The sequence below is a fragment of the Bos indicus x Bos taurus genome, chromosome 20, assembly GCF_003369695.1.
Source record: "Bos indicus x Bos taurus breed Angus x Brahman F1 hybrid chromosome 20, Bos_hybrid_MaternalHap_v2.0, whole genome shotgun sequence".
In the NCBI taxonomy this organism is placed as follows: domain Eukaryota; kingdom Metazoa; phylum Chordata; class Mammalia; order Artiodactyla; family Bovidae; genus Bos; species Bos indicus x Bos taurus.
In genome coordinates, this window is record NC_040095.1 from 20,645,025 (window position 1) to 20,661,643 (window position 16,619).

General features: G+C 40.2%; 1 protein-coding gene across 2 annotated transcripts; it reads right to left on the reverse strand.

The window, feature by feature from the left end:
• Nucleotides 1-1,200: 1,200 nt before the first annotated feature.
• Nucleotides 1,201-6,361, reverse strand: GAPT (GRB2 binding adaptor protein, transmembrane). Of its 2 annotated transcripts, none has more exons than XM_027520455.1 (2): nt 6,267-6,361; nt 1,201-3,000 (listed from the first exon to the last, which is right to left on the reverse strand). In XM_027520455.1, the coding sequence occupies exon 2, from the start codon at nt 2,611-2,613 to the stop codon at nt 2,137-2,139; it is 477 nt and encodes a 158-aa protein (XP_027376256.1). In that variant the 5' UTR covers nt 2,614-3,000; nt 6,267-6,361; the 3' UTR covers nt 1,201-2,136. The 2 variants fall into 2 exon arrangements, with proteins under 2 accessions (XP_027376256.1, XP_027376257.1); XM_027520456.1 differs by having other exon boundaries at nt 1,203-2,898.
• Nucleotides 6,362-16,619: the final 10,258 nt, after the last annotated feature.

The window sequence follows — 16,619 nt, forward strand, 5'->3', positions numbered from 1 at the left end:
AGCGCTTTAAAAAATGTAATGTTATGTCACTCGTCTGCTTAAAACTGTTAGATTCCATTTGCCACCATGTTAGAGCCTGAGCCACTTAGCTAGACCGACGAGAATTTGCATTGTCTGCTGTTTCCTCCTTTGCTGACCTACCAGATGTCACTTCAGTCCTTCCTGAGCTCCAGCCAACATAGCTATCCTTAAATTCCCCGAGTGCCATAGCTTCTGTCATGCCTCAGAGTCTTTCCACGTGCTGGTCCCATCCCTGTCACACCACATCTACACGGAGAGCCCCTTTCACCCTCAGGTCTCAGCTTAAGTGTCCCTTTAGACAGGCCTCCTTTGGTAATCTGATTAAAACTCGAATCCTTTTCCCTACCAAATGCCATTGTTCTCAAACACAGAATGCTTTTTTTCCTTCAGAACACCTACTGTATCATTTTTAGTTGTATCACTCAGGGTCCACTTTGGGAAACAGAAACCATATCAGTTTGTTTTAAAATGGAGAACTAAATGTTCAGCATTAATTAAAAAACAAGCAAAAAAAAGTATTGATAGACTGAAAAGACAGAAAGAGGCCATTGAGGTACCAGAGAGAGAGTGAATGCAGGAAATAGCCACCGTACCTAAGACTGGGGATCATCAGAAACTTGGAGGGGGACTGGGACCTGGAGCTGTCGGTGCCGTTTGTTTCCTGCTGGTCCCTTAGGAGCTTGGAGGAGGGCTGGAGGAGCTGGTTCTCAGATACTAAGGGAAGGCTGCTGCTTGGTGGTGCCGGCATCTCTGACAAGGTGCAAAGAAGTTGCTTCTAAGGAGTGCTGGAAGAAACTGGAAACTGCGAACCACCAGTGGTGCTGGAGTAAATTAAGTGAAAAGAGTACCTCTCAGGACAACAGGGAGAACAAGAAGGGGCAGGCCCCCTTTGCTTCCTGTTTATTGCCTGCCAGCCTTCCCCTGTTGAGAGATCCTAATGTGGATACACCTGGCAAAGAAAAAAGGTAGTTTGCAGAGTTCCAGCCCGAGCAATTTAGAGCAGCATATACAACGGTGGGTTTAAGAAGTATCATAGCTTAATAAAGAGCATAGTAGTTGTTGATTGTCTTTTCTTTCACACGAGGCAGTGTGTGCTCAGGACCCATGTCTTTCTTTTCACTGTTTTACCCCGTCCACGTGTACAGCACACTAAGAAGTAAATAGAAGGTACTCAATAAATATTCCTTGGATGGATGGGTTTATTAGATTGTTTTCCAAAGTACTTAGCGAAGAGTACAGTTCAATTCTTGTCAACTGAACAATACTGAGTGCCTCATATGGCAGTCTATAGACATTGGGGCTAAAATATGAATATGAGGCGGTTCCTTACTATTTAGTATGGGATTTAGGACATTTTCATATGACACTAAATAATAAAATGCCATTGCAAACACTCATATGTTTAAATGCCCAAAGAACTGAACAGACAGCAAAATCTAGAGGACACCAGGAAAAGAAAAATGGTATACGTGGGTTTGGAATGATTCAAACACTCAGATGGAAGAAGTTATGGTCCAAGGCAGGCTTAAGAGGGGGCAGACAAGGAAAGATGAGGAGGAGAGGTGGGTTTGGCAGCTTTTGATGAACACAGAGAAGTGAGAGATTAACATAAATCATTGGAAAAGTAAATTTGAACTGTGTAAAATTCTGGAGCTAGAATTCTGAGTAGTATGTCTTTTGCAAAGAGGAGACAGTAAGAGGTTTTATGCAGAGGAGTGATGTGGCTACTGGGAATGTTTTCTGAAGACGAATCTGGCAGCGTCTCAAGGATTCTGCAGTTATGCGGCATCACTGAGTACGTAGGAACTCAAGCCAGAAAGACTAGTGAGCAGACGGTGACAATCCCGAGCCAGAAAAGTGGTCCAGATAGAAAAAGAAGAAAAAGATAGCAAGTAATGCTCAGAAGGAAGAATCAATGAAACACAATTCAGAATTAATCGAGGGCAAGAAGGATGGCGAGGATATCTAGAATTAATCCACAGTGATATACACAGGATTCAGAAGGGTGGCAATAAAGGAGATCATCAAGTTTCAACAGAAGAACTTGATGGTATCAGTACAATAAAGCCTCAGCGAATATTTACCCCCCAATAACTAAACACGCATTTTGCAAAATTAATATGAATCTGGAAGAATATATATGTCTTCCTCTTGAGGGGCTTCAGAAGTACTAGGCTTCTCGAAGTTATAATAGTCACATGGTGTCTCATTTCCGTAGATATGCTCCTCGGGATTGGTCTGCCAAGTATTTTCATACAGTTTCTTGTCCGTTTCTCCTTTAGCTTTGGGAGGACACACTTTCACATTTTCATAGTTGTCATGGATGTTAGTGTCCTTCCCAGCAGAATGGCGGTCTTGAGTTTGAACTGAGGTTTTATGCCTTGGGCCGATAAACTGGGGACTCAAGGAGAAAGTTTTAGTATAGTCTTTTTTCCTGCTTCTCCTCCTTTGCAAAAACTTTGGTAAGGTAAATCGCATGGTATTCTGGTGTTTCCAATGCCAAACACACCCAATTCCACAGATCACCAACAGTAAAAGAAGGAAAATTCCTATAGACACAGCCACTGAAGTATTTCCACAGATTTTCAGCATCTCTGCACGAACAATGTCGTTTGTTACTATGGTGAAGCCCTTAATGAATTCACAGGTACAAGCCACTGTAATTTCTCATAAAGTATGGTTTGAAAGTAATTTCTGAAGCTTGTTTTGGCATTTCAGATATGAAAGAACATTATATGGCAAAGTCTTGGTGTCAGAGGAGAGATTGAGTAACCTTGATTTTGGAAGCTGGCTCTCGTTGCATCTGATGATTACACAATTGTTATGGTATAATTGTACTGTGTCAGAAGGGATTTTTATCCAACTCCGCTTCCTTTGCTATCAATGAATCACAAAATGAAGCACAAATGAGTGGAAAATAATAACAGAGTAGAAAACTCAAGAAAGGGAAGGTTGAACGATCTGCCATCCAGGTGCCTGCTATAAATTAAAAACATTTTAATTGCATATTTAATACATAGCATAATTTAAAAAATCTGCCAATTTCAACCACTACATTAAGCATTGGCATTTAGTAAACTCTTATTTCAAGAAAGAATCTAGTACTAGTTGCAGCACTGGGTTTTTGCTTTAATATAGAAGGCAGTACTTGCTATTGTATTCAGTGAGTTTTTACTTTAACATAGAATACAGTCCTCACTGGTGAGAGGGGGTGGGAGAGTTAAAATAACATGTCTGCTGAAGTGTGAGTGCTTTTATCACTTAGATTTCAACATGGTTTTTGACAATAAGGCTAATCATCTTCAAGAGAAAGATAATGTTAACAGTTTTTCAAAAAAAAAAAAAAGAGAAAGATAATGCTTTGAACACAACAGGAGGAAAGGGACAAGAGTCCAGATGGACAATCATCTCTATCCCCCATCACCTCCTCTGTGAAGCCTCGCCTGCCCCTCTTCCTAGTGGTCAGAGACCATGTCTGTTTCTTAACCACACCTTTCTTTGTATTCCCATATTAAAGAGTCGGTTCTCTATTATAGGGGCTTCCCCTGTGGCTCAGCTGGTAAAGAATCCGCCTGCAATGTGGAAGACCTGGGTTCAATCCCTGGGTTGGGAAGATCCCCTGGAGAAGGGAAAGGTTACCCACTCCAGTATTCTGGCCTGGAGAATTCCATGAACTATATAGTCCATGGGGTCGCAAAGAGTCAGATGCGACTGAGTGACTTTCACTTTCTCTATTATAGCATGACAACTTAAATTACATGAAATTGTGTCTTCCTATCTGATTATATGGTGGAGAGAGATCAGGTCTTTTCCTCTGTATATCCCTAGAGAATATGTTTAACACCTAGCACAGAAAAGACACTCAGTCAATATTTATTGAATAAATGATTAAATAAACATAGGACTCCAAATCTAAGCATCTGTTTAAGCTGATAGTTTAAAATGCAAGACATGTCTTGTAAAGGGTACAGTGTGTACTTAAGAAAAGAGTCCTTTGATGTAAAAACAAAATACCTATAACCAAAATATTTAAAACAGAATTTGAGAGTCTTCCTATCACTAGTCTAATCACAACTTCCAATAAATAACTTTCATTTAATTAAGATAATTTTATAGCTTTACCTGTTGATGCTTTAAAATGGCAGAGGGGAGAGAAACTGGAAGTTTTCAACTACTTTGAATGTTCTATGATTTTATCAATAAAACATTACTGATGTATGTTTTTAGACTAGACACAGATATACTTACATCCAACATTGTTTTCATCATTGTTGTTTTCTTCCAGTTTTATTGAGATATATAATTAATATACCACACTGTATCAGTTTAAGGTATACAACATGATAATATGATATTTGCATGTACTGTGAACTATTTACCACACTAAATTTAGTTAACATCCATCAGCTCAGTTAAACATTTTTTTTCTTATGATGAGAACCTTAATGATCTACTCTTTTAGCACCTTTCAAATAGATACTACAGCATTGATAACTATAGTCATTCAATTTCACAGTGCTTATGAGATGATGATCATCATCTACTGAATGTCCATTAGTAATATTTAGTTACTTGGGGTCAGCTTTTAAACACTGTTACATGGATTATCTCATTTAACCCTACCATGCACAGCTGTCATGGGAAGTAGATACTACTGTTATCCTTATTTTATACATGAGAAACAAGAAGATTAAAAAGTTAAGTAACTTCTTTAATGACTAAGAAGTGATTAAATCTGGATTCAAGTAAAATTTTCCCCTAAATATTACTCCTACCCAGGCTTCTATAAATGTCTGTCAAGCACATCATCCATTACTAAATTTTTATAGATGATTAGCTCTGAGGTTCTTGGGGTTTGGAATTGTATTTTATTTATCTTTATATCACCAGCAGCAATACTAGACACAGGATAGCTGGTTTGTTAAATACCTACTAATGAATACGGCAACCTGCATTAGGATAAAAACAGTAGTGATAGACAAGAAAGAAAGAAGCCCTGAGGTTGTGCCCTGCTCTCAGTGAGTACTCAAGTACATTAGTGAACACTTCTAAACTTGTTCAAGGTTAGAATACATCAAATGTGCAAATTTTCAATCTGGCATTTCACATAAAACACTAAATTAAATATGAGATGCACCTGATTTATAATATTTCTTTGATAAAACTATAGGGACAAACACCCCAGACTGCAACATCTTTTAATCTCTTTGAAACTTTTGTAGGTTCCCTCCTTTCTAAGGCCAGACACAGTGCTTTGTGTTCAAGGTTTGGCAAGGGACTTCAACCATTAGGATCCCACTTCCTTTCTGCAACAGCTGAGAACTGACCATATGTAAGATATTTTATGGTATAAATAATAACCCATTTAAGTAAATGTTTGCCAGCATATTTGAACTAAATTTCAAATATTGATTGAAACTAATCAGCTTTTTAAAAAGTGCTATGATTGCAACAGAAGCAGGAAGGCTTACCTAATGCCCTTTGAGGATAAGATAATGTATTGCTCTCTGGATTTCCAAGAGGAGAATTTACTTTTAACCATCTATGTCATTCTGTGTAGAGTAGACATTTGAGTACGTTCCCAAAATTAAAACTGTTTATCAAAGAAGTGTTTACTGAGATAAAGACAAGGAGATATCTTACAGGAAAATAAATGTATCTGTTCCCTTTCTTCAAAATAATAGGAAAAGCCCTGTAAGACAGAAACAAAGACCTGCTAGAATGGGAAGGTGAAGGTGAAGTCGCTCAGTCGTGTCTGACTCTGCGACCCCGTGGACTATAGCCTACCAGGCTTCTCCGTCCATGGGATTCTCCAGGCAAGAGTACTGGAGTGGACTAGAATGGGAGCCATATGTAAAATAAGAGTCCTTCACAGGTAACTTGTAAGTTTCACTCTGCCCAATTTGAAAGAAGACTTTCAATTTTGGAAGACAATTCCAATAGGTACACCCAACCATTATTCATTTGTCTTAAAATCACAAATTGTTGACAAACTTCTGAAATTTTAGTCAGGTACTGCCCTTCTGTTTGAAAACAAGGCAACAGCAAAGCACACCCTGTGCTTGTGAGCCTCTCCAGTAGTAAGGAAGCATTGACCTCACAGGCTGTAAACTGGGCTTTCAACATATGGGCACCTCATGCTACACACACTGTGTTTGATAAGATAAAAAGCCATGATTATTTAAAATGAACTATTATTTTATAGTTTTCAGTACCCAAATACCTTAAAGCAGGTCCTTACTTACCTTGAGATTTGTATGCCAAGCTTTCTTTTGTCCTTTTGGTTATGTTTCAAACCCGCTTTGGTTTAGAACTTGTTCCTCTTTTCACTCTTCATGGAGGTCAGTTACTTCCTTCTTTACCCCTCCTTTCAGATGATTTCATACTTGCAAAGTTTCCTGGCTTGAGAGGAAGTTCTTATCATATACATAAGAACTGAGAAAAAGTGTATGCGTTTTTGAATAAGGAAGTCCAGCCCTTCATCTTTACCTAGTAGTAGTTCTCCAACTGTATCAGAAACTGATGCATGAAGCCTAGTTGGTTTTTTATTTGGACACTATTTACAGTCTTCACTTTATTTTTATTTATTATTCTTTTTTAAACATCAGAAATGTATTCTCTCCCATTGTGGAGGCCAGGAGTCCGAATTCAAGGGGTGGGCAGGGCGGTTCTTCCGGACGCTCCAGGGGAGAATCCATCCAGGCCTCTCTCCTGGCTTTGGGTACTCCCTGGTGTTCCTTGCTTTGTAGACACAACACCCCCATCTCTGCTGTATTGTCTCATGGCTTCTCCGCTTGTCTTTTCCTTCTGTGTACCTTTTATAAGGTCACTGTCATCATATAGATGCAGGACCACCCAGATAATCCAGGATGATCTTTTCTCGGACCTTTCATTTACTTAACCTGGAAAGATCCTACTTCTAAATAAGATCCTGTTCACAGCCTCCAGGAATTAGGATTTAGATGGCTTTTGAGGGGGGATGGGGTCGCGGGTGCGGTGGGAACACTGCTGCTGCTAAGTGGCGTCAGTCGTGTCCGACTCTGTGTGACCCCATAGACAGTAGCCCAACAGGCTCCTCTGTCCCTGGGATTCTCCAGGCAAGAACACTGAAGTGGGTTGCCATTTCCTTCTCCAATGCATGAAAGTGAAAAGTGAAAGTGAAGTCACTCAGTCGTGTCCAACTCTGTGCAACCCCATGGACTTTAGCCTACCAGACTCCTCAGTCCATGGGATTCTCCAGGCAAGAGTACTGGAGTGGGTTGCCATTGCCTTCTCCGGTAGGAATCACTATTCAACCCATTAAAATTGTGCATTTTACCTTTTAATATTTATAACTTTTTAAAAGTTTTATACTGTATGTAATCTTCAGGCAGTCCTCACTTGAGAATCAGCATTCTGATTGTTTTTTTTTTACTTGCATTTTAAAATTTTTACAAAGAAATATTTTAAAATATGGTAACGCACAGGTCTTGTTGATTAATCTGCCGTATACTAGCACAGTCCTTGCTCCCAATACTATCTCCCAGTGCCCCAGGTTACATCAACACTTGTCAAACCAGTCTCGCAATTTCAGTTCAGAATATGCTAATATTCTTTTAAATTGATAAGACAGGATTTCCTAAAGTATATTCCAAAGTGCATTGCTTCTGGGATCTTCTAGAGGTGTTTCACCAAGTAAATTTGAGAAAGACTGCTCACCTGGAGACTCACAGGCACCTCAGCATCCTCAAGGCTGTGAGCAGTCTTACAGTAAGCAAAAAAACCCAACCAAATATGAGAGAAAAACTGCTTAACTTTTTAAAATTATAGTAGCCAACATTCTCTGAGCACTTAGGAATTCTAAACCTTCATACGCTCCACAGTAAATCCTGAAGACACCTTGATGGGAGAGGACTCTATTTGTCCTCTCTTACAGAGGAGGGAATGAAGGAAGAGCGGAGAGCTAATCACTCCCTCTGTGCGGGCTGGCAGTCTCCCTCCACCACCTGTGTGCTAACGCCAGGATTCGAGCTGTCTCGCTAGGCCGAACCACAAGTTTTCATCACATAACGCTTATTTAACAGCACCTCTCAGAGGACAACTCTTTGGAATATCAATATAGGAAATGCTGAATTAGACAGACATGATGATAAAGTAATGGAAATTTTGCCTTTTAAGTAAAGTGGTTTAAAAGAAGATTTAGTTACTGAAATACCAATCGGACATTTGAAGAACAAGACGGTCGGTATTGACTGGACATTGACATTGTGCCAGGGATTATGCTAAGCAATGTGGGTGCAATAGGGAACACAATCCCTTGCAGCACCTAAAGCCTAGTGAAAAGGCGTATCTGCAGATCTCTTCAGATCAAGACAGTAGGAGCTAAGAGAGACACTGCTACACACAGGCAGTGGGGACAAGGAAAAGAGACATCCAGCTCAAAACTGCCAGGGAAAGGAAGATATGAGCAAGGCCTCACAGAACATGAAGGACATAATCAAAGGCGGAACAGCAGTGTTCTAGGCAATGACCCCAGAGCGCAGGAGGTATAAAGTTGTGAAGCTTTAAATGTCAGTTCAGTCTTTAGGGCTGTATTTTACCTTTAGCCGCCCTGCCACGTAATAATACAAACAGAAACACACACACACACACGCACACAATCTGCAAGTAACGTAACAAAGATAATATTTATGTAAAATTACACGGTCTACTCTAGAACTCAGGACAACTGGATATCCATCTGGATTTCATCTTTTGAACTTATGGAAAGTTGTTTTACCATTTATCACTTTAGTTTTTTGAAAGATAAATAAAATGAAGGGATACTGCCTGGCTTTTTCTCCAGAGAGGATTTTTAAGTAATAGATACAACCATTCTTTGAATCTATAAAAAAAGATGCTATATACATATTTTGTCAAAATAGAATTATTGTAGAATCATTTGTATGAATCAGATATTACGCCTTGAGTTCTGTTTTCCTACTTTCCTATCTTTTGCCTAGCAGGACGTATTTTATTCTCTTCTTACAGTTCCCTTTGTAGATGTGGTTGGGTGCATTCAGGGTGGTATGTCTGTAGACAACAGTTCCCTTTTTAATCACAGTGGTTATGGTCAGGTTTTCTTTTCCTGCTTTTCTGTCTATCATGTGGTTTGGGTGGCAGAGGGCCTGGTAAGTAATTTGTTCTCTAGTGTAACTTGGACTAAATAGTTTATCCAAATAAATTTTCTTCTATTACTTGATGATTAACAACCAATAAACTGTGATTTAAATTCCTAGCCATTTCTTTGGTGTAGTTAATATCTACTTATTTTAACCATGTGCTTTTTCAGGTGCTTAAACTGAGTAGTATCAGTGACAACAGACATGGACAAACGTTTGTGTACGTGGATCTTATTTGAAGACATGCTTGACTAAAAAACATTTTCCTCGACATTCTCTGTAAGGAGCCCTTGAACTCCATGCTACTGGTTAAAGGCATTATGGAAACATACATTTTAGCATAAGGCATTATGTTGCATGGGAATGGTAATAATACACTTATTAGCTAGCAAATTCATTAATACTGATTGGTTTATGGGATTAGCCACAAAGCAACTAGAACTTTAATGGAATGAGTCAACTCATAAAGTTTCACTGTGGGGACCAAGGAGTTAAGAAAACTTTAAAATGAGGAAGTCGAGCAGTTGAAGGTAAGGAGAGAAGTCATGAATAAGAGGAAGTCAAAATAGAACCACTGTTGCTTTAGCTATGCTTAGTGTCACAAAGGTCCATCTGGTCAAGGCTATGGTTTTTCCAGTGGTCATCTATGGGTGTGAGAGTTGGACTGTGAAGAAAGCTGAGCGCCGAAGAATTGGTGCTTTTGAACTGTGGTATTGGAGAAGACTCTTGAGGGTCCCTTGGACTGCAAGGAGATCCAACCAGTCTATCCTAAAGGAATCAGTCCTGGGTGTTCATTGGAAGGACTGATGCTGAGGCTGAAACTCCAATACTTTGGCCAGCTGATGTGAAGAACCAACTCATTGGAAAAGTCCCTGATGCTGGGAAAGATTGGAGGCGGGAGGAGGAGGGGACAACGGAGGATAAGATGGTTGGATGGCACCACCAACTCAATGGACATGAGTTTGAACAATCTGGGCGATGGTGAAGGACAAGGAAGCCTGGCATGCTGCGATTCTTTTCGGGTCACAAACAGTTGGACACAACTGAGTGACTGAGCTGAACTGAACTGAGTGTTGATCCTGTTAGCAGCAGGCAAACCTAAATTATTGAATACAGAATTTTGAGGGGGTGGGAATGGACTTTCTGAAAGGGATCCGAGATATCATTTAGTTGAGGAATTCATTCCCAAACCTGAAAGTCTATCAAGATTACTTATGAAGCTTTAAAAAAATTACACATTCCTAGGACCCTAGGGATTCTGGCTCATTATATCTGGGATAGGGCCCAGGGATCTTCATTCTAAAAGTTAAGAATAATATAAAGGAATTTCTGAGTTAGAGGAATAAGGGATTGCACAGACTGTGGGGGAAGAATTTTTACTTTTGATTTCACAGTCTTTTATACTATTTGATCTTGTACCACTTTCGTAACAAAAAGGAACACTGAGATGTCCTTAGATGGTTTTGATTTGTGGCCACGTTTGGGAACCATTGATACAATTGAACCCTCTGAGGGTAAGAGAAGTGATATGATTTACTCCAAACCCTTCAGCCAAGAAAGTAGAAATCTAGCCCAGATACAAAAAGTCTTTTGAATCTGACCCAGTAATTTTCTTCTATGCCACACTATTTTCATGAAGAATAGGAAAAGGAAAGTCCCTAGATGTCCCTTTCAAGAGTATTTTTTTTTTTCCTCCTTACAGTGTCAGAATATATGTGACAGAAAGAGATAACAAAACGAGACAACAAAATCCACCAGGGATGCAAAAAGTAGCAAACCATGAAAGATGTTCCTCTACTGGCAGACCATTTTTAGCTATGACATCTGCTTGTCAGGACTAAAGAGACATACATTGTTATGATTCCTTTGATGGTCAAAGGCTGAAAAAGAAGACACTGAAAGAAAAAGTAAAAAGACCTAGGAACTGTACTCCTACATAAATACTCAACAGAAATGAAGGCCGTTTCTGATGATGACTGCTTTCTCCATAATACCCCAAATCTCTAGAAATATTCCAAATGTGCATCAGCAGTACAGTGGGTAAATGGAGCACACTAAATCCACACAGTGGAGTACTACACAACAGTCAGAACAGCCACGTTACTGATATGCACAAGAACATGGACGAATCTCACAAACAATATAGAATTAAAGAAGCTATGCATGAAGGATGCAGGCCTGTTGTGTGATTCCACTCCCCAAATCATGGAAAGCTTTCCACAAACATTTAATGGTAAAAGTTGAAAGAGTGATGATTACTATAGACTGGGAGGTACATAAGGGAGCCCTCTCAGATCCTAGAAAACGTGCTCTATCTTAATCTTTGTGGTGGCCGCAAAGACATACCTATATGTAACCATTTATCAAGCTATCCATTTCAGATTCATGCACACTGTGTTATTGTGTCTTAATTACAAAAAGGAAACTAGAGATGAATAGTAAGTCAGGCATTACTTTGCTAACAAAGATCCGTCTAGTCAAGGCTATGGTTTTTCCTGTGGTCATGTATGGATGTGAGAGTTGGACTGTGAAGAAAGCTGAGCGCTGAAGAATTGATGCTTTTGAACTGTGGTGTTGGAGAAGATTCTTGAGAGTCCCTTGGATTGCAAGGAGATCCAATCAGTCCATTCTGAAGGAGATCAGCCCTGGGTGTTCACTGGAAGGACTGATGCTAAAGCTGAAACTCCAGTACTTTGGCCACCTCATGCGAAGAGTTGACTCATTGGAAAAGACTCTGATGCTGGGAGGGATTGGGGGCAGGAGGAGAAGGGGATGACAGAGGATGAGATGGCTGGATGGCATCACTGACTCGATGGACGTGAGTCTGAGTGAACTCCGGGAGTTGGTGATGGACAGGGAGGCCTGGCGTGCTGTGATTCATGGGGTTGCAAAGAGTCGGACATGACTGAGCGACTGAACTGAACTGAACTGAAAAGTCATGAAAAATTGAGATAACTAGATATGATTTTTATTTGTTCAGATTTTTATTCATTCATCTTTTTTGGTAAACTGGTCTACTAATTTGAGGGAGAAACTTTGCTAAATTATAGGTAGACTTTGAGCTGGAATAATTATAAGTTTAGCTGGAGCTTCCTGAGCCTGGAGGTTGGTAAAAACTGGTGGTAAGAAGGATAGACGTTATTAATGAACCTTGAGCTTCCACCTAGTCAAAATAGGGAATTTCTACTTTCTGGGATTATGTATATGGTCTTTCATTGGCACACCTTGACGTACTTAAGGGATGTGTTACTGAGAAATTATATTCAATCTAAAATCATAGGTATACACTACAATATTGTAAAGCAATTAGCCTCCAATTAAAATAAATTAATTTAAAATTAAAAAAAGATTAAAAAATAAAATCACAAGTATGAAGCGATTTTACCTAAAAGGAGTAATTCTGGGATCTTGGGCAAGTAATGCAGTTCTCCATCTTGCTTTCTTCATCCACAAGACAACAGTGGATTCAGTAATCCCTAAGATTCCTTCAAATTCTATTAATTACAAATGAACGGTATAAAAATGGTCATCACATTCAGAAGAGAGTATTTCAAAGTGGTTCTCATGATTGGTATATACTTCCTTTTACTCCAACTCCCTTTTTTCATCATAAGTCTTTCCTAATTGCTAACACATATCAGATAACAAGACCTGAAGCTTGCTTCAACTTCACTTGAACAACACTTCTTCTCCTTGCCCCACTGTTTGCCCTATTTAATTCCTTCAGATTAAAATAAATAGACATTGGGAAAGCTGAAAAAAATTGAAAACATTTTACTTCATGAACAAAATTGAAAGCTGTATAATTTAGCAGTCCAATGGTAGATACACCATCTTAGAATGTGTATATAATTTCACAAGTCAGATAATGGATTAACTATTTCAACAGATTTCTGTTGTTCTTCATTTGAGGAGAAGAGTACTATAAAGTAGGATTAATAATAGTTGCCAAATCAGTCACTGGCTGATTCTGCCAACTTCTTCAGCAAATGTTGTAAGGCATAGCATAACACATCATTACTTAAAAATAACTGGACAGATTTTAAAACTTTACACTGTAGTTAGGCTGGGTGTGAGAACTAGTGGACAGCAGACACCTTTCTCCCATGAATAGTGTTAATCACTATTACCTTTTCAAACCTGGCATGGGAAGGGGGTACTAGGGGAGACTCACTCATCAGCAGAAAGCATATTCTCAGCCCTTTGCTTGAAGACCGAGCGATCTGAGTTATACCCTGATTCTGACCACAAAACTGGGGAGTCGGGAGAGGAGAGTAGCTGCTTTAGGGTCACTTTTCCCCCAAACTGAGATGGTACTCAGAGTGTGTGACACTAACAGAGGATGGGGCAGGAACCCGTCTGAAAGGGTCCTGATAATAAGGGCCTCTTTTCTCCCCTTGTGGGAAACATACTCTGGAAGCCAACTTATCTTCAGGTAGATACTGGTGAACATTCACCCAGAACAGGAGGTCGTTTGGTGTGTGAGGTATAAATCATCAGTGGTCTCAGATAAGCCAGTGTTATGCCCCAGTGAAATTGGAGTCTCTGAAACCCATTTTTTATGTTTCCTTGTAGACCAGTGGCTTCTCCTTAGTAGACCAGGCTAAAGTCATGCATGTTAATTCTTAAGGAACATATCTCACCGTGATATGTTCTTTTTATTGGTTTATCAGAATTTGAAGCCCTTCCCCTTTCTTGTCCTCAGAGTCTATCCTAACATTAACTAGCTTGAACCAGTCAATCACAGAGAACCTCATCTTATCTATAAAATGGAACTAAATGGGTTAATGGTTGTTAACTCTAGTATTCATTGGCACCTCATTAAGGAGCTTTTAAAAATACTGATGCTTGCATTCCAGGGCACAAAAATTAGAGCAAAATTTCCAAGTGTGTAACTTGAGGATTAGTAGTTTTCAAAAGGTCCTCAGATATTTAAAGGCCCAGCAAGCCAACTGAACAGTCAGGCTTCTTTTGAACTAAGAATCTATGGCTCTGTGCTGCATGATCTTGAGAACCACTGAGCTCTAGTTTTCTTCACTATAAAGAAAGAACTTGGAATGCAGTGTTGTAAAAACAAATCTGCAAAGTGCTCCAAGTTTACCACAAAAAATTTGTTATTAAAAACCTCTTTGAATTTTCAAGCTGGCTAACATGGCACTAATAATACATACAAATTGATTGCACATATGAACATGTATTAGACCATTCTCCCATCCCTTTATGTGGATTTTCTTCTTTAATTTCTACAAGAATAGGGATGGGTATTATTTGCTAGTTTGAAGATGAAGAAGCTGAGGCCTATCCAAGGCCATGTATTTCCAGAGCTTGAATTCAAACTCACACCATGTGACCTGGATCCAGGGCAGGAGTTTCTAACCTCTATGGGATTTATGAAGTGCCCTCCTTCTCAGGGAAGCCTGGCATGCTGCAGTCCATGGGGTCGCAGAGTCGGACGTGACTGAGTGACTGAACTGAACTGAACTCCTTCTCTTCCTGTAAACAAATGCCTGTGATGTCTCAGATTAATCTTTATTTCAGACGGTGTACAGCTGAATCTTTATCTATTCCTGAACATTTCATGACCATAAGGGTAAATTTTGAATCCATGCTGGATCTGCTTCTGTGACTTTAATTCTTATTTTGCTGCTTTTGGTATTGTAGGCAAACATAATGGCCCGCCTCAGAGAGCCCTGCCTGGCCCCCTCCACCTGGACTTTTGGGCTAGGGTGCCTTTGTGTGGCCCACAGGGAGATAGCCTGACCCTGACCACCCGTGAAAGGCTGTAAGGAAGTGAAACTAACACAGCCCCTGCCTGAGGTTTGCCAATCTAGGAGACACTTGCAAGAATTAAATGGCTCTTATGGTAAAGAATCTGCCTACAATGCAGGAGACATGGTGTTCTATCCCCTGGAGAAGGAAATGGCAACCCATTCCAGTATTCTTGCCTGGAAAATCCCATGGACAGAGGAGCCTGGAGGGTTGCAGTCCATGGGGTCACAAAAAGTCAGACATGACTGAGTGACTAACATATACAAATGACCTCTTTACTTTGTTTCCTCTCCTCCCCCCATCTCTGATCCATAAAAGAATCTGCATCCAGGCCTGTATGGTTATATTGAGGCACTAGCCTGCCATCTTCTCGGTGAGCTGGCTTTCATCTCTTCCTTACCTCAGGACTTTGTCCCTTGGATTTATTGGCCTATCGAGAGGTGAGCAGAGTGATCTTGTACTTGGTAACAATTTGGCTTGAGTTAAAGATGGTGACCCTGATTGAAGGGGGTTTGGAAGGTTTGACTGGCTGGGGCAAAGCTCTTGTCTGGGTTTTAATGAAGTCTGAGGGGTTTTAGTAAGTGAAAGTGAAAGTCGCTCAGTCGTGTCTGACTCTTATATACAGTCCATGGAATTCTCCAGACCAGAATACTGGAGTGGGTTGCCTTTCCCTTCTCCGGGGGATCTTCCCAACACAGGGATCAAGCCCAGGTCTCCTGCTTTGCAGGTGGATTCTTTACCAGCTGAGCCACCAGGAAATCTCATGTAAGTGATAAAGGAATTTAGTAAGTGATAAAGGAGGTATTAAAAACAACAGACTGACGTTTAAGACCAGGAAGCTCATGGTTTAGAATCTTCTGTACAATTCACAGAAGGGGAGTGACAGGTTCAAAATGGGGCCTGAGACTGGTGACGCTCGTTACTATCATGGAGAGTGATAGAAATCACCTCACAATTAGCTCCAACCTCTTGGAACGAAACCCCAGCTCTTAGTGATAAGGATTTTCATAAGCTGGCCCTTGCCTCTTCTCTCCTTCACTAAACTACACACATTTGCCGTCTCTTGAACCTTCCACTGTATTCAGTTTGTTCTTGTCTTTAGGCCCCGCATTAGCTGTTCCCTTAGCACAATGTCACATCAGTGTATCAATACTCTGGTGAAGAAACTGAAAAATCCCCACTGTCTTGGAAGCCCCCATTTTGCTCATCCCATGACATTGTCTTCTCTCATCTCCAGAGTAACAGCAATCCAGGTTTTTTCTGTTCATCATTCCTTGCTTTTCTTTATAGTTTCACTACTTATGTATATGTCCCTAAATAGCTTGGAAAACTGCAGAGCAAGCACAGACTCAGCTCATGTAGACATGGCAAGATCTCCACTGTTAGATGAGGCTCTCCACAGCAGAGAAGCTGTGTTGAGCCACAAGATCACTGGCCACCTTGGCCTCCCTGAGTTTGTACAAAGCCCCTTCTGGTGGAGTGTCTCTGGACAGGTCCAGAAAGTACCATGGAAATGTAGTTTATCGTCAGTCAGCTGGTAGGACTCTAGTAAGTACTAGACATGGATGTCTATTGGAGACAAGGTTGGAGACAAAGGGTGCTTTGTATATTCTGCTGTTGAGTATGGCCTTTAGGGGTAGGTCAGAGAAAAGCATTTCTGTCGGGTAAAAAGGGATTTCAAGTATCCTG